The sequence below is a fragment of the Bos indicus x Bos taurus genome, chromosome 29, assembly GCF_003369695.1.
Source record: "Bos indicus x Bos taurus breed Angus x Brahman F1 hybrid chromosome 29, Bos_hybrid_MaternalHap_v2.0, whole genome shotgun sequence".
In the NCBI taxonomy this organism is placed as follows: domain Eukaryota; kingdom Metazoa; phylum Chordata; class Mammalia; order Artiodactyla; family Bovidae; genus Bos; species Bos indicus x Bos taurus.
Window position 1 is genome coordinate 1,048,158 of NC_040104.1, and position 23,381 is coordinate 1,071,538.

The 23,381-nt window shown below is 59.1% G+C and overlaps 1 protein-coding gene and 1 long non-coding RNA gene across 19 annotated transcripts in view; one reads left to right on the plus strand and one right to left on the minus strand.

Moving 5' to 3' along the window:
- Window positions 1-1,088: 1,088 nt before the first annotated feature.
- Window positions 1,089-18,896, minus strand: LOC113885686. Its single transcript, XR_003509311.1, has 4 exons — window positions 18,594-18,896; window positions 5,818-5,882; window positions 5,664-5,716; window positions 1,089-1,243 (listed from the first exon to the last, which is right to left on the minus strand). It is a non-coding gene; the product is annotated as an uncharacterized LOC113885686 (long non-coding RNA).
- BRSK2 (BR serine/threonine kinase 2) overlaps window positions 17,434-23,381 on the plus strand; it is a 48,855-nt gene continuing 42,907 nt past the window's right edge. For 11 of the 18 annotated variants that reach the window (XR_003509306.1, XR_003509309.1, XR_003509307.1 and 8 more), the window contains exon 1: window positions 17,436-17,790. Coding sequence is in view for 13 of the 18 variants with exons in the window: in XM_027531182.1 (XP_027386983.1) it covers window positions 17,697-17,790 (94 nt within the window). In the remaining 5 variants the exon portion in view is untranslated. Of the gene's footprint in view, window positions 17,791-23,381 lie in introns of all 18 variants that reach the window. The other 7 variants (XM_027531172.1, XM_027531174.1, XM_027531173.1 and 4 more) reach the window with 3 other exon arrangements.

The following is a 23,381-nucleotide window of genomic DNA, read 5'->3' on the forward strand; positions in this document are numbered from 1 at the left end:
CTCTTCACGGGAGGGAGGGGGTGCTGTGGGCCGCGGACTGGTACTGGAGGGGCCAGGAGACTGGGGCCCAGAGGCCCCCCGACACCCCGTGAGGGGGTGGGGCAGGTGGCCGAAGGGCACAGTCAGGAGGCTGAGACAGACCCAGAGCGGGAGGCAGAGGGGAGCAGGGGACGGGCCCATGACGGGGCTGGGTGGAGCCACAGGGCCCACGGGGCTCTGAGCACAGGGCGTGCTGTAGGGGACGAGGCTGCCCCGAGCTTCAGCAGCGGCGGGCAGCAGAGGAGGGGCTGATGACCTCGGCAGCAGGCAGCTCCCTGGGGCCTGCCCTGGAGGTCGGGCTGGAGGGGCTGGATGCTCTGGGGGCTCAGGGATGCTCAGCTGCCTGAAGGTGGCCACCACACATGGCCAGTGCTGACTAGAGCCTGGGAGCACACGGCCGTGGGAAGGGAGCAAAGGACATGACCCCAGGGCTGCAAGGCGTTGCCCCATCGCGGGGCCTGCAGCCCCTGGGCTGGACCCCGCCTCCCTCCGCAATGGGCCGAGGCCCCTCCCGAGAGGGGCAGCCCTGACCGGCTCCTGTCCCAGCTACTGTGCTCCTGGGGCCCAGCTGGGGCAGAGGCGCAGGCCTGAGAACATGGTCTTGGGGAATCTACACAGGTCTCCAGCAGCTGCACCCAGTCCTGAAAGGCTCTACCTTCCAGCGACCAAAGAGGCTTCCAAGTCCTCACCCAGGCCTGTGCTTCCCCCGCGGGCTGTCACTGCAGTGGGCTGCTTCCCAGATTGCTGGTGATGGCCCCTGGAGATTCTCCCATGAGTGCCCGACATAGTGGAGCCCACGGATGACCAAGGTCAACCACAGGTTGCCTCACACGGGACTCAGGAATCAGGTCAGGTCCAGACCAAGTGGCCGATCGTGTCAAAGGGGTCCTGAGAAAACAAGAGAAAAATCCCGTATTAAAGGCCAATTTTGTGGGAAACACTAACACTGCAGAAATGCAAATCTGCCAGCTATTTGCGTGCAAAGAATTGATGCACAGGCTTGCCTAGCGATGAGACATGCACACTCCAAGAAATATGGACTCAATCCACTGAGTTATATTAACTTTAATTATTAACATTCAACATAATTATTAGATATTTTTCTTCAGCTCCCATCTGAGGGAGACACTTTGCTTGCACTTCGGAGACATCTATCTGACTGGCTTCTGGGGGTGTGAGGATGTTTGATGTACTTCTCCTAAATCTGAAAAAACAAATAATAATAAAAAACAAATTGAAAACATAAATAAATGGTCTCACTGCAAGCCAGGAGCAGACAGAACGGGAAGGCAGGCTGAGGCACTTCCCCGTCCCCTGCAGCACTTCCAGGGCCGGGACCTCTCCAGGGTGTCTGGGGCCCCATGTCGTTAAGCAAGTAAATACAAAGACAGTCTCACTGAAAACGCATGGAATATTAAGCTGCAGCTCGCCCAGTGTGAGCGTCATTAAGTCTGGATTTGCCGGTACCAGTCAGGTGGGGACTGCCTGGGCACGTTTCTTTTACATCAACTCTTGGTGGTCAGCTCCAGGGGGAACGAGGGCGGAGAAATGCACAGGCCCCTCCACACACACACACACACACACACACACACTCTCTCTCTCTCTCTCACAGACACACACGCACACACACACACGCACACACTCACAGACACACACACAGACACGTGCGCACGTGCACACATGCACACACTCTCACAGACACACATGCACACGCGCACACACATGCACACACACACAGACACCCATGCACACACGCGCACACATACAGACACACAGGTGCATGCACACACACTCACAGACGCACACACACTCACAGACGCACACGCACACAGACACACAGGTGCATGCACACACTCTCACAGACGCGCACACACTCTCACAGACGCGCACGCACACACACATGTCCACACACACTCACAGACACACATGCGTGCACACACACATTCTCACAGACATGTCCAAGCACACACACAGGCGCGCGTGCACACACTCACAGACCCACACGTGTGTGCACACACGCACACGTGCACACACTCACACATGCGTGCACACAACTCTCAGACACACGTGTGCGCACACATTCTCACAGACACGCGTGTGCACACACATGCACGCACGCGCACACTCACAGACACACACGTGCACACACACAGACACACACAGGCGCGCTTGCACACACATGTGTACTCACACTCACACATGTGCACACACGCGCGCGTGCGCACACACTCTCACAGACACACACGCACACACACACACTTCCACACCCAGCACCCACGTTCACTGTTGGTCTAACAAGCATCATTTCCAGCCTGGGGCGGGCAGTGGCACCGACCCCCATGCACCGGCTCCTGGCAGCTCCGCCAGCGAGGGAGGAGGGGCCGACGGCTGGGCAGTCTCTCGAGGAATGGGATTAATGCTCCAAAAATAGGCGGCCAGCGCCGGGAGAGCCGGCTTGGAAACAAGGCCCTCCACCCCACTCCCTCCTCCCACGGCCAGCACGCAGACCAGGGCCAAGGGGCCGGGCTCCCTGAGCCATCCAGCCACACTAGCTCCCAGTGGTCACAGGCTCCCTGTTCCCCCACCAAGTCCCAGGGAAGGGAGGGGAAAGGAACAAAGCCCCACCTTGAAGATTGTGACTCCCATCTTTTGTCCAGCCTGCTTTGCACATTTTAAATTGTGGTTGAAAATAGAAAACTTACCCTCTTAGACATTTTTAAGTGTGCAGTTCAGCGGTATTAAGTACCTTCACCTGGTTCCGCAACCAGCTACAACAGCCTGTTTTTTTAATTCCCCATTTCTTATTCAAATGCTGATGGAAATACATAGCTACCCCAGAGATAGAGAAAAGCCAGGGGGCCCTGGATCTTGACCCTGCAGCGAAAGACGTCTCTACACTCTGGAGGCTCCTCCACCCCATCCCACCAGCCGGTGTCCCCCCCCCCCACCAAGCTGGGGGTGTGGCTCAGAGCCTCCTGGGACCCATGGCAGCCCACTCATCTCTGAATTACTGGAAAGTTTCTGTCCTCAGGCCAGATCCTGATCCCTGGAACCTGTGCCTCTTGGCCTTGGGGTCCCTCAGGAGCAGGGATCCCCATTTTTCCTGGTCAGCCCTTGATGGTCTGAAGTACCCACAAACTGAGGGCCCCCCACTCCCTCTTCAGGTGTCCAAAGAAGGGGAAGGAGCTTGTGTGCAGCAGGAGGCTGGGGGCCGGGAGCCTGGAGCAGCTTGGGCTGCAGGGCTTGGTCCCTCCCCCTGCAGACAGAAGGAAGGGGGCTGGGGCTGCATGGAAGGATTGCCTCTAAGACCCCGCCAGGGCCAACCCACTCCAAGGGCCAAACACTGGGAACCTGGATGTATCCCAGCATGGTGCAGGCAGGGAGGCCTCTGAGACTGGCCCTGGGGGTCACTGGGTCACCTGCTCCAAGCCCCCTGCCTTGTCATCTCTCCTTCCCCACCCTGAGCTGGAGGGGTGGGGTGGAGGGGTAGAGTGGTGACCTCAGGAACTAGTGCCCAGCCCAGCCAGAAGAGAGTAAAACTGCCCCTTGGGGTTCCCCTAGGACAAGCAGGCGGGGGGACATAAGTTAGGGAGGCTTGCCTGCTCGCAAAAGTCTTTATTTCCTGGAGGACAGCAGATGGTAAGGCTGCCAGACACACTCGAGTGCTGGCGTCTCGTCCCTGCGGGGCTTGACCAAGGCTCTGTGGGGGCAAATGACCCACCCAGCTAACAAGCTAGAGATGCCCAGGGACCCAGACTGGCCTCCTAGGCCTGGGGAACCTTCCAGGCCCGGGATGCTCTCTCCATCCCAACAGCTTGTGTCCCTCCCCCCAGCCCCAGCCTGCTCACCTTTGCCACCCTCTCTCCCACCCCCTTGTCGGTAATCTGACTGTTCCTGCATCTCAGGGCCCCTAGGGGCCACCCCATGCTCACAGCTCCCAGGCTTCTGTGTCCTCGGGAGGAATGGGCAGCAGTGCCCGGTGGGCACCTCTGGAACCCAGTCCCAAATGATGAGGAGGGAGACCCCAGTTGGCCCCACGTGGGCAGACAGGCCTCCTGCCCCGAGGCTGCTATCGCAGGCACCAACGGATACGGCTCAGAGGTTAAGGCCACTGAAAGCAGGAGGGCCCTAACAGAGTTCTCTACCTTGCTGGAACTGTAGAGGGATTACAAGACCTGAGGACACAGACGCTGACAATGCGTTTAGCCCACAGAACACGGTAACCACGACTGAGAGTCAGAGAACGAGCCTGGAAAAAATATCTGCAGCAAGCGTGCCAGGGAACGCTAACGTCTTCAACACTGAAAGGGCTCTTGCAAATCAGTGAGGCGAAGCCGAACACCTCGAAAGAAAAGCAGGCAAACACATGAAGAACTCATTCACAAAAGAAAAATGCAAATGGTGCCCAAAGGCAGGGGAGGAAACCTCTAGCCTCGCCACCGACCGGAACCGTCCTGCGAGTGAAGTGGGCGGCTATCAGAGGATCAGAGCCTCCAGGTGTCAACACATGACCCCGTTCCGTGGGGGGCAGACAGACGAAGGTGGTTCACGAGCGTTCGAATAATGGGGGGTGAGCAGGAGAGCCTGGGAAATCCCCACACCTGTTCTAGAGCGAGGTCCGTGTGCGGGAGGGGCGGAGAGAAGTGTATAAAATGCAGCACCCGGTGCCCTGACCGCCTCTGCTGGGAAATTCACTGCAGGAAAGTGATCAGAGAGGCAGGTCAAGCACACGAGTGCAGATGGGCCAGTCCAGCATCCTTGTTTGTAAGTGAAGACTCAGTGTGAGCGTGGATTTTACATGTTGACTCGTTTGGACTACTGGGGGCCCAGACATTTGGTCAAATAAGAGTCTGGGTGTTTGAGTCAGTGCTGATGAGGTGGATGAACCTCGAGCCTACTATTCAGAAAGAGAAAAGCAAATATCGCGCATTAAGACATACTTGTGGAGTCTAGCAAGATGGTACTGATGGATCTATTTGCCAGGCAGCAGAGGAGTCTCAGACACAGAGGACACACCTGCGGTCACAGCGAGGGGAGCAGAGGGTGGGGTGCGCCGAGCGAGCAGCCGCGCACGGTGCGGCACCATATGGAAAAAGCGTAGCCGGTGGGCATCTGCTGTGTGATGCGGGGAGTTCAAGCCCAGGGTTCTGTGACAACCTAGAGGGGTGGGTGGGAGGGAGGCTCAAGAGGGAGGGGACAGATGTATGCCTGTGGCTCATTCTTGTCGATGTATGGCAGAAACCAACACAACATTGTAATTACCACCCAATTAACAAATTTAAATATATATATGTCTAAAGAGTCTTGGTGTGTCTGGATAAGAGGAACATCTGAATTGGTGGACTCTGTAAAGCAGATGATTCTTCCAATGGTGGGTGGGCCTCATCCGATCAGTTGGAGGCCTGAATAGCCCAGCAGGCTGAGCCTCCCCAGGTAAGAGCGAATCCCTCCCACCCGGGACTTCAGTCTGCTCCTGCCTTCAGACTGGAACCACACCGCCTGCTCTGGGGGTCTCCAGCTCTCTCCCTGGCATTACAGGGAGAGAGACGGGAAGGAGATTAGAGAGACAGAGGATGCGCAGATCTGTGGCTTCTGTCCCCGGGGAGACCCTAGCTAACACTCACCGTTACGATGCCTGCACCTGCTGCAGCCCCTGAAGCTCATGGAACAAAGGGACCTGTAGGGAGGGAAGCGGCTCGTTGGCTGAGCACCAACCTTGTGCCAGGCAGGGCTCTGGCTCCCAAGATTCATCCAGAAACAAAACAAAACAAAACTCACAGGGCTGAGTTCCACAGTGGGAGATGGGCCAAAGGTAATGTAGAATGGACCTCAGAAGATGATACCTGCAGTGGAAAAGGAAATGATGAGCAGGGGAGGGGTGAGCAGGGGACACAGGTGATCAGGGGAGGGGTGAGCAGAGGAGGGGTGAGCAGAGGAGGGGTGAGCAGGGGAGAGGTGAGCAGGGGAGAAGGGTGATGAGGGGAGAGGTGAGCAGAGGAGGGGTGATCAGGGGAGAGGTGAGCAGGGGAGAAGGGTGATGAGGGGAGAGGTGAGCAGGGGAGGGGTGAGCAGGGGAGGGGTGAGCAGAGGAGGGGTGAGCAGAGGAGGGGTGAGCAGGGGAGGGGTGAGCAGGGGAGGGGTGAGCATGGGAGAGGTGAGCAGGGGAGGGGTGAGCAGGGGAGGGGTGAGCAGAGGAGGGGTGATCAGGGGAGAGGTGAGCAGGGGAGAAGGGTGATGAGGGGAGAGGTGAGCAGGGGAGAAGGGTGATGAGGGGAGGGGTGAGCAGGGGAGGGGTGAGCAGAGGAGGGGTGAGCAGGGGAGGGGTGAGCAGGGGAGGGGTGAGCAGGGGAGAGGTGAGCAGGGGAGAAGGGTGATGAGGGGAGAGGTTGAGCAGGGGAGGGGTGAGCAGGGAGGGGTGAGCAGAGGAGGGGTGAGCAGAGGATGGGTGATGAGGGGAGAGGTAAGCAGGGGAGAAGGGTGATGAGGGGAGGGGTGAGCAGGGGAGGGGTGAGCAGAGGAGGGGTGAGCAGGGGAGAGAGGTGAGCAGGGGAGAAGGTGTGATGAGGGGAGAGGTGAGCAGGGGAGGGGTGAGCAGGGGAGGGGTGAGCAGAGGAGGGGTGAGCAGGGGAGGGGTGAGCAGGGGAGGGGTGAGCAGAGGAGGGGTGATCAGGGGAAGAGGGGAGCAGGGGAGAAGGGTGATGAGGGGAGGGGGTGAGCAGGGAGGGGTGAGCAGAGGAGGGTGAGCAGGGGAGGGGTGAGCAGGGGAGGGGTGAGAGGGAGAGGTGAGCAGGGGAGGGGTGAGCAGGGGAGGGGTGAGCAGAGGAGGGGTGAGCAGGGGAGGGTGAGCAGGGAGGGGTGAGCAGAGGAGGGGTGATCAGGGGAGAGGTGAGCAGGGGAGAAGGGTGATGAGGGGAGAGGTGAGCAGGGGAGGGGTGAGCAGGGGAGGGGTGAGCAGGGGAGGGGTGAGCAGGGGAGAGGTGAGCAGGGGAGAAGGGTGATGAGGGGAGAGGTGAGCAGGGGAGGGGTGAGCAGGGGAGAGGGATGTGGTATCTTTGGAAGGAAATGTCTGTTTCTAGAGGCGAGGCCATGTTGGCCTCAGGGAGAATTGAAGGTTATGGGCTGAATCCTGTGCCCCAGATTCCCATGTTTAAGCCCCGGAGCCTCAGAGTGCAGCTGTCTGGAGTTGGGCCTTTAAAGAGGTGACCAGGGCAAAATGAGCTATGGGCCATGGGATCACTAGAGCTGACATGAGTTACAACTGAGCAACAAGGTAAAGTGAGACCACGAGAGTGAGCCCTAACCCCCCAGGACCGGGGTCCTTACAGGAAGAGGTCAGGACACGCATACACTCAGAGGGACGACCCTGTGAGGACGCAGGAGGAGACGACCCGCCGTCTGCACGCGTCGGGGAGAGGCCTCAGGAGGCCCAGCCCCGCCCACGCCTGGGTCTGGGATTCCAGCTCCAGGGCTGGAGACAGTGAGCGTTTGCTGTTTGAGCCAGCCTGTCTGCGGGACTTGCTACAGCCATCCTGCAGACAGACCCTCTGACACTTGATGAAGAACGTGCAGGCCCTTCCAGGCTGTGAGGACAAGTGCGCCTGGCACGCAGGTACCCAGCGAGGAGCCGGGGTGAGGTGGGTCGGCTGGTGGGAGAGGAGCCCTAGGGTGGGGGGAGCCATGGAAGGGACGAGCAGAGAGGGGACAGGACCTGACTTTCCAGTCTCAGCCCCTCAGAGGCCAAGGGGAGGCCCAGACAGCAAAGGACTCAGGTGAATATACACGTGCTCCAAGCAACGTAGGGAGACAGGCGCGTTCCTGGAGAGAAACGACCAACCAAAACTCACGCCAAAAGAAATGGGAAATCCAAACGTACTTGTCACGAGTAAAGAGATCGAATTAATAATTCAGATTCGCACAAGGACAAACCCTCACCCAGATGGCTTCTCTGGTGAATCTCACCAAACACTAATGAAGAATTAATTCTAATTCTTCACAAACCCTTCCAAGAAGAGGGCAGAACACTTCCCGACTCATTCTACGAGGCCAGAACCACCCTGATAGCAAAGCCAGATATAGACACCACAAGAAAAGAAAGCTTCCGACCAGCATACCCTCCAAATATAGACACAAAAATCCTCAGCAAAATGTTAGCAGACTGGATCCATCGACACTGTGCTCCATGACCAGGTGGTATTGATCACAGGGATGCAAAGCCAGTTTGGTGTTTGAAAATCAATTCATGTCATACACGACATCAATTGGATTTTAGAAAGCCACACCACCTCAACGGACCTAGAAAACGCATTTGACCAAATGTAACACCCTTGCGTGATAAAAACATTTAACAAATTAGGAATTGAAGTGAACTTCCTCCACCTGACAAAGGGTATTTAGGAAACCCCACAGCTCACACCATATTAACAATAGAAGACTAGCTTTCCTCCTGACATCAGGAACAAGACACGGATGTCTGCTCGCCTCCACTTGTATTCAACTCTCTCCAGGGGGGTTGGGACAGGGTAATAAGGCAAGAGAAAGAAATACAGGCATCCGGGTCGGAAGAGAGGAGTAAAGCCGTCTCTGTATGCAGACAGCCTGAGCTGGAATATAGGAACGTAAGGGATCTTCTAAAAGCTGCCAGAACTAGTGAGGTCGGCAGGTTTACAAAAGGCAGTGCAAGAACCGTGTGCCTCTCTATATATTAGCAAGAGCGATCTGAAAATGAAATTATGAAAACACTCACATATATAACATCATCAAGAATAAAATACTTATTACATTTAACAAAAGAAGCACGACACTTGTGTCGTAATGCTCTCCATGAGCACACGCTGCTTGGTAATTAAGGCTCCCGTGAGCATCACCTTCCCCACAGAGCCTGAGGACACATGGTCCCGCCTGCCCTGCACCCCCTCCTCCCGTCCTGGGCCCACTGCTCCCCCTCCTCTGTCCTCGCAGGCCCACCCGGTCCCATCTCTCCGCGTGCCTCTGGCCTGTCTTCAGAGCTGCACACCCTCCCTGGGGGGATTGCTCACACCCAGCATCACATTTCTCCGTGGGGTGACTTGGTGACTCAGGGCTGTGAGCGTCTCCCCAGCTCACTTGTGCCACCAGGCCTTGTCTTATCTACTCGTGTGATTCTCTGTCCAGGGGCTGCCACCCCGTCTTTAATCCCTGCGGCCATGAGCCTCAGGCCACGTGGAATGAGTGAACGATGAGTCCATCTGCACTTGGCCTCAAAAGCAAGTTCTGGTGCTGTGGAGCTGGGGCCTCTGTCCCTGGGGACGCAAGGGGGCAGGACGGTGGGCAGGCGAGAGAGACCCTCTGCAGCAGTCACGGCCAGCCAGACGCCCCGTGTGGCCCCCAGACCCCCTCCTGAGGGAGCTGCTGCGGCCTGAGCCCCACACCCTGCCCTCCTGCCGCGGCTGGTCCACGGCCCTCTGCCTCTCATAGAGCTGAGTGACCAAGCCTGCTCATTCCAGATCATCCTCCTGAGGGCCTGTGCGTGGGCTGTGGGCACTGTGCACCCACAGTATCTGCGCTGACCCTGTGCAGTAGACGTGGGAAGGCCCAGCGACAGCCGGGTATCCTTGTCTTCTGCTCTGCGCTCAGGTCCTCAGGCAGCTCAAGCCCAACTCCTCCACGAAGCCTTCTGCCACCCACCTGCCCGCAGCCAGGGAATGCTGAAAATGGGCAGAGGACATATGCTTTCTCTCCCCACCTGGCCCTCAGCTCCTTGGGTAGATCCCATTCTGCCACTCACCTGCCCGCAGCCAGGGAATGCTGAAAATGGGCAGAGGACATAGGCTCTCTCCCCACCTGGCCCTCGGCTCCTTGGGTAGATCCCATTTGTGCCAGTCAGCTTTGCTTAGTCACTTCAGTCGTGTCCAGCCCTTTGTGACCCCATGGACCATGGCCTGCCAGGCCCCTCTGTTCCTGGGATTCTCCAGGCAAGAATACTGGAGTGGGTTGCCATTTCCTTCTCCAACGATAAAGAAAGAAGTGAGTGAAGTGAAGTCGCTCAGTCGTGTCCGACTCTTTGCGACCCCATGGACTGCAGCACACCAGGCTCCTCTGTCCATGGGATTTTCCAGGCAAGAGTACTGGAATGGGGTACCACTGCCTTCTCCATCCAGTCAGCTTTAGCCAAGTAAAATTCACATGCGGTAAAACTGTGTTACGTGTACAACTCGATGAGTTTGACAAAAGCCACAGTCGCATCACCACCACAGCGGGGCCCTAGAGCACGCCCATCACCCCCAGCGTGTCCCTCTGCCGGCGACTTGCCATCCCCCCCGCCCCACACCCGGCAGCCCCAGTCCGCCTTCCTAAGCTACAGTCTTGCCTCTTCTCCAATGTCATACGTGACATCACCCCACGCCTCTTGAGCCCAGATTCTCGGCGTGACGTGCTTGCTGTTCATCTGCGTCACGGCGGGCATCGCCACAGTCCTGTTTACGGTGGGGCAGGTGCCCACCCTGGGGGACCCCGGCCTACCCATCCTGCCACTCAGTGGAGGGCATTCGGGTTGCTTCCAATTTTGGGCCATTATAAATAAAGCTGCTGTGACCTACTGTATAAATAGCTCAGGGAAACTGCTCAGCACTCTGTGGGCACCTAATGGGAAGGAAATCCAAAAAAAGAGGGAATATATATCTATTCACACACACACACATACATATATATGTGATATGTGGGCTTCCCAAGTGGCTCAGTGGTAAAGAATCTGCCGGCCAATGCGGGAGACTTGGTTTCAATCCTTGGACTGCAGGAGAAAATGACAACCCACTCCAGTATTCTTGCCTGAGATATCCATGAATAGAGGAGCCTGGCGGGCTACAGTGCAGGGGGTCGCAAAGAGTCGGACGTGGCTGAGCAACCTGAACAGCAGCAGCAGCCAGTGACGTGTGTACCCACAGCTGGCTCACTTTGCTGTGCGGCAGCAACTGACAGCCCTGTAAAGCGATAAATGCCAGTGAAAATTAACTCAAAAACAGAGAGCAGTTTCAGATAGTCTGCAACTTGGAGATGGCCCTATTTTCAGTATGACTGTCACGTGTAATACTCTAAACCATGACGTGTTCAAGTAGCAACGCTTCTGGTTCCACACAGACTGAAATAAAACAAATTAAAACAAAAAACAAAGCTGCTATGAACATTGGCATGCTGGTTCCAGTGGACTGAGTTTTCGCTTACTTGGGAAAATACCTCTGAGTGGGATTGTTGGATTGTGTGGTAAGTGTGTGTTGAACTTTATAAGAGATTACCAAACTGATTTCCAAAGTGGCCGGGCGTCTGCACCCCCGTCAGCGACACACACAGGAGCTCCAGTAGGAGTGTTCGCCGTCAGCCCTGGGGGTTCAGTCGTTCCAGCAGGCCTGTAGCCATGGCTGGACCTTTCCTGGATCACGTGACCAACCACTTTGGCCATTCCCCCCACGTGCTTATTTGCCATCCCTTTCTCTTCTTGGTTGAAATGTCTTGCCCAGTCTTGAACTTTTACATTATTTGTGTAGGCTGGGCCTCCGTTGCTGTGTGGGCTTTTCTCTGGTTACGGCGAGCGGGGACTCCTCTGCATTGCATTCTTACTGCAGTGGTTTCTCTGGCTGCGGAGCGCAGGCTCCAGGCACATGGGCGTCGTTACAGCAGTCGCGGCTCGCGGGCTGCAGGTGCTCGGGCTTCAGCAGTTGCAACCTGGGGGCTCGTTGATGGCGGCTCGCGGGCCCCACGGCGCGCGGGCCTCAGCAGTTGCTGCAGGCGGGCTCAGTCATTGCGGCACGTGGGCTTACCTGCTCCGTGGCACGTGGAATTTTTCCAGGCCAGGGACCAAAAGCCGTGTCCCCTGCATTGACAGTCGGCTTCTTATCCACTGTGCCACGGGGAAGCCCTGTTTTGCTCAACGTTTAAGTCAAGCTGTCTCTTACTGAGTTGCGAGTGTTCTTTGTGTACTCACAACGCGACTCTGTTACTGGGGATGTTTTGCAAATATTTTCTCCCAATCTGTGGCTTTTCATTTTCTTTACCGTGTTTTTTGGAGCACAAATATTTTTAATTTTTATGAGGTCCAATTTATTATTTAAAAAATTGTATGGTTTGTGCCTTTCGCATTTTATCTAGAAAAATCTTCGCATAAACTCAAGGACAGAAACACTGTTTTCCTGTGCTTTCTTCTAGCAGTTTTACGCTGATAATTCTTACGTTTATATCTGCACAGTTGCCAGTCAGTATGAATAAGCATTAGTCTGGTTGATATTTGCATCAAAGATAGTGAGTGAGCTTTGAGATTCTTTTGTAAAATTTTATTTCTTTGTTTATTTTTGGCTGCCCTGGCAGCTCGTGGGCTCTAGAGCCTGGGCTCAGTAGTCATAGCACATGGGCTTAGTTGCCCCAAGACACGTGGGATCTTCCCGGACCAGGGATTGAACTGGTGTCCCTCGCATTGCAGGGCAGATTCTTAACTGCTGGACAACCAGGGAAGCCCAGTTTCCTTTATTAACAGCTGCTGTCTGCTTACTTCACCGCCTTCTGCTGGAACGAGTCTTTCTCTGTTAGATGGCCTCTGCACCTTTGTTGAAACCCTCTTGTCATAAATGCAGGGACTGAGTTCTAAACTCTAGTCTTGTCCTTTGATTTATCTATCTTTAAGCCAGCACTGTTCTGTCTTATCTGCTATAGCTTTATAAGACTTGGAATCAGGTAGTATAAGTCTCTCAACTTCCTTCTTCTTTATTATTGTTTGGAATTTCCTTCGTCCCTTGTATCTCTTTATAAATTTTAGAATCATCTTGTCAAAGTCTTTTTAAAAATTGGGTGGTTTTGCTGGAAATTGCATCAAACCTACAGATCAATATGGGGAAACATCAGCACCTTAACAATATATTCTTGGAACCCATGACCATGAGACTGAGCGGGACCCTGTGGGGGCTTCAGGCACAGATTCCCTCCGGATCCCACACCTCTTGTACATAGGCAAGCTTCAGCCTCCTAGGCCTTCCCTGAGTTCTGAAGAGCAAATTTAATCAGAGAAGTGAGAAAATGCAGAAACAAAGGCAAGGAGTCAAGCAAGAAAAAATAATGAGAGTCAAAGTCAAGCCTCCCCTCAAGGGCCGTGGGAAACACTCTGAGCTGTGGGAGTCAAGCAAGAAAAAATACTGAGAGTCAGAGTCAAGCCCCCCCCCCCCCAAGGGCCACGGGAAACACTCTGAGCTGTGGGAGTCAAGCAAGAAAAAATAATGAGAGTCAGAGTCAAGCCTCCCCCTCAAGGGCCGCGGGAAATACTCTGAGCTGTGGCCTCAAGTTGATACGCAGGTGGAAGAAGCTAATGCAAGCTGACCACCAGCATGGAGACACCAGACTCTCTGGAACTGAATGGTTGATGATTGAGATTCCCGATACTTCACCAGCAACCCATCAGAGAATTGTGCACACCCTGTGACCCCTCTCCCCACACTGTCTGTAAAGTCCCTTCCCTGAAAGCTGTGGGGAGTTTGTGCCTTTTGAGCATGAGCTGAGCTGCCCATTCTCCTTGGTTGAGCTTGCAATAAAATGCACGTCATCACAACCCGGGGTCAGAAGAGTGGCTTTGCTGCACGTTGGGTGAGTGGATCCAGGACTGGCTTGGTAACAAACACGGCATGACTCTGCATGCATTTAGGTCTTTTCAGATCTCTCAACGATATTTTATAGTTTTTTGGGTACATGTCTCACACACATTCTGTTAAATTTACCTCTAAATAATTCATGATTTTTAAAATTCTATTTATAAATTGTATTGTTCTTACACTTTCTCTAAATAATTCATGGTTTTTTATTCTGTTTATAAGTTATATTGTTCTTACAAGTTCAACTTCTAATTGTCCACTGTTAGGACACAGAGACAGGATTTTTACATTTTGGCTTTTTATCCTGTGACTTTGCCAAACTCACTTGTTAGTTCTAGGAGTATCATGTAGTTTAGTCTACAGACAAAAAAATGTCATCTGTGGATCAAGATTGTTTCAATTTTCCCTTTCCAGCTATATAAAAATATTATTTTCCTTGCCTTATCACATTGGCTGGGTCCTCTAGTAAAGTGGCGATGCCTGTGTGCTAAGTCTCTTCCGTCGTGTCTGACTCTTTGCAACACTATGGACTGTAGCCCACCAGGCTTCTCTGTCCATGGGATTCTCCAGGCAAGGAGAGTGGAGTGGGTTGCCATGCCCTCCTCCGGGCGCTGTTCCGGACTCAGGGATGGAACCCACATCTCGTCAGTCTGCGGCATTGGCAGGCGGGCTCTTTACCACTAGCGCCACCTGGTGGCAGTGGATGTTTCTGCCTCATTCCCATTCGTCTTTCACCATCCGGGGTAACGTCATTGGGTTTTTCTAGATCCCCTTTATCAGTTGAAGTGAAAGTCGCTTAGTCGTGTCCGACTCTTTGTGACCCCATGGACTGTACAGTCTATGGAATTCTCCAGGCCAGAATACTGGACTGGTAGCCTATCCCTTCTCCAGTGGATCTTCCCAACCCAGGGATCAAACTGGGGTCTCCTGCTTTGCAGGCGGATTCTTTACCGGCTGAACCATGAAGGAGCTCCTTTTAGTCCTAGTTTACTGACGTGTGTGTATGTGTTTAAACCATCAATGGGTGTTGAATTTTGCCAAATGCCTTAATTGTTTTGCATTTATGGAAATGATTGTGGTTTTCTGCTTCAGACCACTCACATTGTGAACTGTTGATCCTGAAATGTTATAGTAACTTACATTCTCGGAATTAGCCCTGCCTGGTCACATGTGTTGTCCTTTTGTAAAAAAAAAAATAAAAAATTATTTTTGGTTGTGCTGGGTCTTCGTTGCTGGGCTTTCTCTAGTTGTGGTTTGCAGGGTTTGCACTGCAATGGCTCCTCTTGCTGTGAAGCACAGGCTCCAGAGCGCTCAGGCTCTAGTAGCTGCATCACAGGGGCTCAGTAGTCACAGCTCCCGGTCTCGAGAGCACAGGCTCGGAAGTTGTGGCACAAGGATTTAGTTGCTCCGAGGCTTGTCGGATCTTCCAGGATCAGGGATCAAACCTATGTCTCCTGCATTGGCAGGTGGATTCTTTACCACTGAGCCACCAGAGAAGCCCTTGTATTCTTGTTTTAATACTCTGTTAAGTACTTTTGTGTGGCCTCATGAAGTGTACTGGACTTAAATTTCCTTTTCGTGTCGTGTCCTGTCTGGACTTGGTACCAGGGTTAAGATGGTCTCACAAAAGAGTTCCCTCCTCCTCTGTGTTCTGAAAGCACTCTGCAGTGACCATGTTATTTCTCCTTTAAAGGTTTGCTGAGATCCTCCAGTGAGGCTCACACCTGGACTTTCTCTGCATCAAGGCCAGTGCTGGGCCAGGCGGATGGAAGCCCGGCCAGGAGGGGCCAGGCACAAAGATGGTTCTGTGCTGTGTTAAGTTTGAGGGTTTGTGCAGGAGGGAGGTTGCCCTGTGGCCCTGGAGCTGGCAAGGGTGATTCAGAAATGCACTAGAAGTGCACTAGAAGTGGACATGGAGAAATGGACATGGAGAAATAACATGGTCACTGCAGTGTGCTTTCAGAACACAGAGGAGGAGGGAACACGGAGAGGCAAGCAGAGGGGTCCTCCATGGAGCCCTGAGAAAGGATGATGGGTGTGGGCTGCACAGACACAGAATACTGAGAAGTGGCCAGAGAGGGAAGACCCCAGGAGCACAGGGTGCAGTGTGGGTGGGGGGTGGGAATCTTGAAAGCCAGGTGCTTTAGCCCAAGAGTATCCAGATAAGAATGGTTAGCTGGCCAGGCTACTGAGGGCACGAGAAGGATGTGTCTGGTAAGTCCTGCAGGCTGGGGAAACCAGGGGACCGCGGAGGCACAGCTCCAGCAGAGCAAGACAGGCAGGCCACAGGGTATGTCCCTTCCCTGGCAGCTGCCCCTCCTCCAGATGCCTGGGCATGCCGCCCTCCTCCGTCTGCCGATAGCCCTAGCCCGAATCCTGCCCTGATTCATCATCCTGACCTGATGACTCCTGTTGCGCCTTCAGCCCCTGGAGTCTCCCCTCCAAAGTCCCAAACTCTCCGTATATCCAGTTAAACCTGTGCCCACTGCCCAAGCCTGGAGCTGTCTGCAGCAGTCTGTTTTGTGGGGTGAGGCTCTGCACACCTTTGGAGAACCCAGCACCTGCCACCTGAAGACTCAGTCTGCAACGTTTTAAGAAACAAGCAGGAAGCAAGGGGGCGCCTGCAAGGGCGGAGGGCTGGGGTTTGGAGGGCTGCCTCCCTTTGCTGAGCGGAGAGAGGGGAAAAAAACGTAAGCCGGCCCTCCCAGGGCGGGTGCTGGGACGATCTGCGGGTTCCCTGAGCTGACGCAGCCCTCCCCACAGGCTGGGCCGGAGCAGGGCATTACCCTGACAGGAGTGCGGGCTGGGGCTGCGGCCCCAGAGCCCGCAGAAAACCTGCCGGAGAAACTTGGCCACTCAGGACTTGGCGGCAGATCGGAGCCACATCAGGGCGCCCAGAGGCTCAGAGGGTGTGGGGCCGCGCCTGCACGGTTGGCGCTCCCTGCTCCCGGCCCTCACCTCTCTTCTCCCCACCTCCACCCCCTGCCTCTGCGGCCCTGGCTCAGGAAGCACGTGTGTTTTCCGCAAGAAACAGGAGGCTCCCCCAGGTCAGGCTTCCCTCTAAGGGGTGGGCCAGCACAAAGGCCTGCTGTGTGGCCTTGGATGAGTTCTTGACTCCGCTGTGCTGGTCATCGTCGTGTACCCGAGAAAACGGAGTGGAGGAGCGCAGTGTCCCGGGCACTGCCTCCGGGCGCGCAAGGTCACGTCACGGCTGGGCCACGCGTCATGCAGCGCCGCAGCCCCCGCGAGGGGGGTGCGGAGGGGCTAGCAACGCCTTTGCACTCTGGTGGTCGCGCCCACCACGGACGGCGCCGGGAGCCGGGGTCGCAGACCGTCCACCCCAGGGCCTACCGCCTGCCCGGTCGGGGGATGCGCTTTAAAGGCGGGCCGCCGGGCCTCCGCAGCTCGCCCCCTGGGCGGGGCCGCGGGCTTGGGGGCGGTGGGCGGTGGGCAGGGGACCCGAGACTCGCAGGCCCCGCCCCCGCCCCAGCCTCGCCCCGGCCCCTCCCGGACACCGCCCCGGCCTCGCCTCCGGGAGACCAGCTCCCGGGAGCTCCGGCCTCGGCCTGACGGACGGGGCGGAGGCGGGGCCGGCAGAGGAGGCCGCTGATTGGCCGGCGCCGCTGATTGGCCGGCGCAGGAGCCACTCACGGCCCCCGCTGCGTCGGGCCGCGCTCGTGCGGGCTCGGCTCGGCTCGGCTCGGCTGCGCGGCCGCGGACGGACGGACGGGCGTGCGCGGGGGGCGCGGGGCGCGGGGCGCGGGCCTCGGCGGCGGCGACGGCGGCGGCGGCGGCGGAAGCCTTGTGCCCCCGCCCGCCCGGTCCTCTCGCAGAGCCGGAGGCAGCGCGCGCCTGCCGTAGCTGAGCGGGCGCAGGCGCGGGGGGCGGCGGCGCGGGGGAGGCGCGGGGTCTCGGAGCGAGCGCGGCCCGCCGGGCGCCTCCGACCCGGCCCAGCCGACTGACTGACGGACTCGCGCGGACGCGGCCCCTCCCTGCCGCCGCCCGCCCGCGCGCCCGCCCGGGGCGCCCACCTCGCCGGCGCCGGGCCCGGGAGCGATGACATCGACGGGGAAGGACGGCGGCGGGGCGCAGCACGCGCAGTATGTGGGGCCCTACCGGCTGGAGAAGACGCTGGGCAAGGGGCAGACAGGTGCGTGCGCGCCGGCCGGGGCCGGGAGGCCGGCCCGCGGCGGGGCCGGAGGGCCAGGGGCGCCGATGGGCGCCGGGGGAGCCAGGGGACCGCGAGGGCCGGGGGCGCGCAGGCCCGCCGCCCGGGAGCGCCGCGCGGGGCCGGGGAAAGGAGGCCGCCCCGAGCTGGGCGCCGCAGGCCGGGCCCGCGGCTCCGGCCCGGAGCCGCGAACAATAGGAGGCCGGGCGCCCAGGCCCGCCGCGAAGCCCCGCAGGCCGCGCGGTTGCGGTCGGCCGGGCGCGGCCCAAGGACACGCGGCGCGAGCGGCGGGGCCCGGGCCCGGCCAGCGCCCCTCGGCCAGGCTGCAGGTGCGCGGGCCCGGCCGCATTGTGAGCCCGAGCGGCCCGGCCCATTGTGCCGCGGGAGGAGGGGGCCAGGCGGGCGCCCATCTGCCGTCTGCCGCGGCCGCGCTAATCGGCGTGCTGCCCGAGCAGCTGCGTCCCGGGCCGCGCGCCCCCGGCCGCGACCCCAACTCCGGCGGCCGGCGCGCGGGGAGGTCGCCGCGCGCGTCCTGCGGGGACCGGCCGCTCCGGCCAAGCCGGGCCCTCCCTCTTGGTGGGAGTGGGAGAGCGCCTGGGCCACTCACGGGGCTGGACAGCGCCTCTCTCTCCTCCCCGCCTCGGCTCGGAATGTCTGCGACACTGCGCTCCCCCGGGGGAGGGAGAGGGAGAGGGAGGCTGCTGACGGGCCGAGCGCAGAGCCCGGCCCGGGATCCCACACAGGCAGCGGAGCAGACCCGCGGCCCGGGGGAGGAGGGGGCTCACCGGCTGCTCCTGGCCGGCGGTCTTTCTGGCAGTTGGGTTAGACCCAGCCGGCGGCCAGTTCCCCATATGCTTTGTGAGAGGCTGCGCTCAGCCATTTTCTTCTTGCCGCTGGTTGGGCCTCTCTCGCGGCCCAGAGGTCCGATTGGCACTGCCCCCATCCCTGTCTCCCTGGGAAGTTCCTGGGACCTCAGGAGGGTGCGGCAGGCTCCGGGTCCAGGAGGGAGCCGCTCCAGCCAGGGACCTGCCGGCCCTCCCCAAGCCCCCCAGGGTGGCCCAGAGGCGGAGCCTGGAGGTGGCAGGAAAGTGGGCCAAGCTGGGGGCTGGGTGGGGGTGGGGGGGCTGCGATGTAACTGAGGCCGAGAGAGGGTGCCTGGGCGGCGGAGGGGGTGCTCTCCCTCTCCTCCTGGGTGGGTAGCCCTCGCTGGTGCCAACTGCCGAGGCACTGGGGGCCCTGGGCTCCAGAGCAGCAGCTTTGGAAGTGGGGGCGGCGGGCCGGGTTCAAGGAGGAGGTGGCAGACAGCCCGTGTTCAACTGAGTTCAAAATACGCATGTTTCCTGGGAGAAACAACCGTCGTTGGTGAAATCCTCAATGGGGGAGGGGCGTTGGGGCAGCAGAATGCAGGAGGCAGTGAAATAATCTAATTATTGTACCAATAAAATGTTATTATAAGGAAACATCAGCCTGTAAGTGATGACAGCAGTGAATTATACGGCAGCGTGTCTCCGTGGGTAGGGCTGGCCTCCATACTCTTCATTGAGTGATTCTGTCGTACAGTTAATTACAGGAGGTTCCCACTGTAATTAACAGTAATGAACACAAAAGGATGTGTGTAGTGTGTGAACAACAGGCCCCGTGATGTTTAGAAGCAGCTCCTCGGGCCCCTGTCTCGGAGTGGGATCTGCTCTCTGGTTGAGGCCCCTCTGGGGATCTGTCTGTCCCCTGCTCCTCCTGGCCTGAGTGCTCAGAGCTGCCCCCCGAGACCCTGATGGCTGGAGCGCCAGCTTCCTGTTGGCCCGTGTCTCTGTCCCTTCTGTGGCAGGGTCACCTAGAGTTTGGTGGACACGGAGCCTCGTGGCCTGTGTCCACCAGGCCTGCTCACTTGGCCTGTAGGCTGCTCTTTGGCAGCAAATGCCCAGAAAGCTGTAACTTCCCAGACCTGTTCCTTCACTCCCAAGATAACTGCCTGACCTTATCTGGGGGCTAGGCTTCCTGCCAGGAGCCCTCAGGGAACAGTGTGCTGCGGGGGAGCAGCTGCCCCTGAGCCATGCGGTCCCCCCAGACCCGGGGTGTGGGGGGTCCAGCCCGGCCCCCCTCGTCTCATGGACACCTCCGACCTCCCCACGCATGGCCTGTCCTCTGCCAAGGTTCTGTAAAGGGAGCTGACGGTAGACGTCAGTGGCGGTGGGCCGTGTGCGATGGCTGATCCAGCCACCTGGCCCCGTGTCCTGGGGAGGGGTGGGGGAGCGCGGGTCCTGTTGGGAGGCGGGCCCGCCCCCTCCCTCGAGACACTGCCTTTGGGGAATCAGATGTGGGGTGGGGGACACTGCAGGCATGGAGGGCAGGTGTGGACAGAGCCACTCCTCCGTCTGGCTGGACGTCCCTCTGGTGGCTGGCACAGTCCAGTTCGCATTTCTGTTGTGTCTCTAGCCACGAGTGGTTCTGTTTTGCTCGGTCGGCGTTGGGCTCAGGGCGGGGGTCTGTCACTCCTGCCGTGGTGGGCCTCCCCGTCAGGGCTGGCGAGGGGGTCAGGACGTCATCTCCGCACAGCTGTCCTTAACGGGCTGGCGAGGGTCTTCACCCTGGCTGCACCGGGGTTTCTGGTCGGTTGGGGGACAGGGCCTTCCAGGCCCGCTGGGGCGGGTGTCGCTCTGCAGGGTGGAGTCCACTTGCTCGTCCAGGAGAGGCTTCTTCAGCTGGGGGCGGGGGCGGGGAGGCACCCCCAGAGGGTCCAGCAGGGACCGAGGAGGCCAGGAGGGGCTGTGCCATCTTCACTCCCCCAGCCCCATCAGGAAGCGTGCAGCACACCCCCCAGGGCGCAGCAGACCTGGGGTGGGGGGTTCGGCACCCGTCGGCCAGGAGGACCCCAGGGAGGACAGGAGGGAGGTGGGCGCTGGGGTCCACGGGAGGAGGTGGAGTCCTCCCTTGGAAACCCCTCGTCCAGCGGGGAGGAGATGGGGGCCGAGACGGGGCTGTCTGGCAAGGGGTCCATCCAGCTAAAGAGAGAAGAGGGGATCGAGGGGCTGCCCTGCTGCCCCTGGGCAGGTTTGCAGGGTGATGGGCTCGCCGGTAGGGAGAGCCCCTCCAGGCTCTCGAGGGACTCCTGGGAGAATTAACGTGGGTGCTGGTGGAAGGCAGGCTGGAGAGGACTCCTGGGATGGGATGGGGCAGGTGAGCGAGGGAGACTCAAGTGAGCTGGGAAGAGAGACAGGTGTGAGCTGGAGGGAAACAGGTGAGCTGGGAAGGGGCAGATGTGAGCAGGAGAGACAGGTGAGCTGGAGGGAGGGTTTGCACCCTGGGATGACCCATGGCTCAGGACCAGGAGCGGGGGCAGGCAGAGGTGGAGACGGGCGGGGTGGTGTGCAGGGCTGTGTCCATTTCAGGAGGCTGAGCAGAGGGAGGCAGCTGTGTAGCCAGCCAGTGGCCACAACCCGTCGGCCCCAGGGGTGGTCAGGGAGGGGCTGGCCCAGGAACCAGCCTGGGGTGCCATGGGGGGCTGAGGCCCGGAGGAGTGGGCGTCCCTGTGTGGGTGGACAGAGCAGGCTGGGCAGGGTGGGCCTCCACTGGCCGCACGTGGGCCGCTTGTCCTGTTGGATGGTCAGTGCGGCCGGCAGGCCACGCCGCCCTTTGCTGTGGGTCCGGAGCCTCCCACTTTGTGCCTTAGGCCAGACCCAGTCCATCTAACCCACTTTATAAGCAGGGAGCAGGCCAGAACCGAACTTGGTCCAGGACAGTGGCTCCCAGCAGCCGTGGGAAAGCCCGCGATGCTCACGGCACCCTGGTTAGACGTTAGCACCCTGTCACTGAGGAGCTGTGGGCAGAGCTGGAGGGCAGTGGAGAGCCCACACCTATGCCCTTGCCTCCTTGGCGGGATGGGGGGTGGAAAGGCTTGGCGCCCCATCAGTGATGCTGGGACAGATGCCGCTCAGCCGTCTCCCAAGGCACAGACCCTCCCCCAGGAAGCCCCCTGCCTAGGCTTGGAGCCAGCCCTGGGGGGGCTGTGCTTGTGCACAGAGGGCAGCTCTGCACGGGGTCCCTAGGGTGACGGGGGGTTTCCCCTCAGAGGGCGGGCCTTTTCCTGAAGGGATGGGAGGGTCTGGGTGGACCGAGCCCAAGGACCCCGGTCCCAGAGCGTCCCCGGCCCACCATGGTCCCCTGTGGCTCTGAACACCTCTGGGTCTTCGTGCACCCGCCCCACCCCCTTGCCTCACCACTGGCTGTGGTGCCAGGCTCTGCAGAGACGGGGTGGGGGGCAGAGGCCTGACCTGCTCTGGCAGAGCTGGGTGCTGCCCAGTGCCGCTCTGGCCGGGTTTCCAGGGGGCAGGGGGACCAGTGGCGGCCCCCAGCATGGTGTGGGGGCCTGCCTCTGCCCACGTGTGCCAGGCATCGTCTCTGGAGCCGTCTGTCTAGGAGTGGCTTGTGGACAGGGCCAGGTCTGGCTCTTCTGGAAGCAGCCAGGCCAACACTGGCCACAGCCCTGAGGCAGATCCTCACTCGGGGCTCCAGGGGGAACCCCTGCAGGACAGACAGCCGTCTGACTGTGCTCTGGGCAGGGGAGTGGAGGGTCTCAGACTCAGCCCCGGACTGCTGGACGGTGGCCAGGGCATCCCCGAGCCTCGCTGGTGACTGGCAGGCTAGGCTGTGTTGGGGGCATGTGTGCACTGGGCCCCCGGGCTGGCTGCCCTGCCCTGGCCCGTCCCAGCTAACCCCGACCGCTGTGGGTGGGTGGCGAGGGCGCGACCGGGAGACTGCAGGTTGTGGCTGTCCACCCCCACTTTGCTCTGGCCGCTTTTTCCCGGTTTTCACTCCAGGCACTTGTCTGTGGGGAGGTCTCCGGGCCTGCAGGTGTCAGGGACAGGGGGCAGTCTGGTGTCTTGAGAGGCTGGGCAGCAGCCCCGGCCACGTCTCCTCTGCCTGCCCACGTGCCCTGCTCACTGCTGGCACCTTCCATGTGCCTGGAGCGGGCAGGCCCTCCAGGGTCAGAGCCTGCTCACGGACAGCTTACATGGGCCGTGCTGCCGTGTTCATGGGCCCAGGGAAGGTGTGTGGCTGCCTTGCACCAGGAGTGTCCGGGGGACCTGGTGCCACCTCGTGCTCTGATTTGGAGAGCACCTTCGAGGCCAGTGGCACCCAGAGGGTCGGGCGGTACCTGCAGAGGTGGAGGCCAGTGGCACCCGGAGGGTCGGGCAGTGCCCGCAGAGGTGGAGGCCAGTGGCACCCGGAGGGTCGGGCAGTGCCCGCAGAGGTGGAGGCAAGTGGCACCCGGAGGGTCGGGCAGAGCCCGCAGAGGTGGAGGCCAGTGGCACCCGGAGGGTCGGGCAGTGCCCGCAGAGGTGGAGGCCAGTGGCACCCGGAGGGTCGGGCAGTGCCCGCAGAGGTGGAGGCCAGTGGCACCCGGAGGGTCAGGCAGTGCCCGCAGAGGTGGAGGCCAGTGGCACCCGGAGGGTCGGGCAGTGCCCGCAGAGGTGGAGGCCAGTGGCACCCGGAGGGTCGGGCAGTGCCCGCAGAGGTGGAGGCCAGTGGCACCCGGAGGGTCGGGCAGTGCCCGCAGAGGTGGAGGCCAGTGGGCA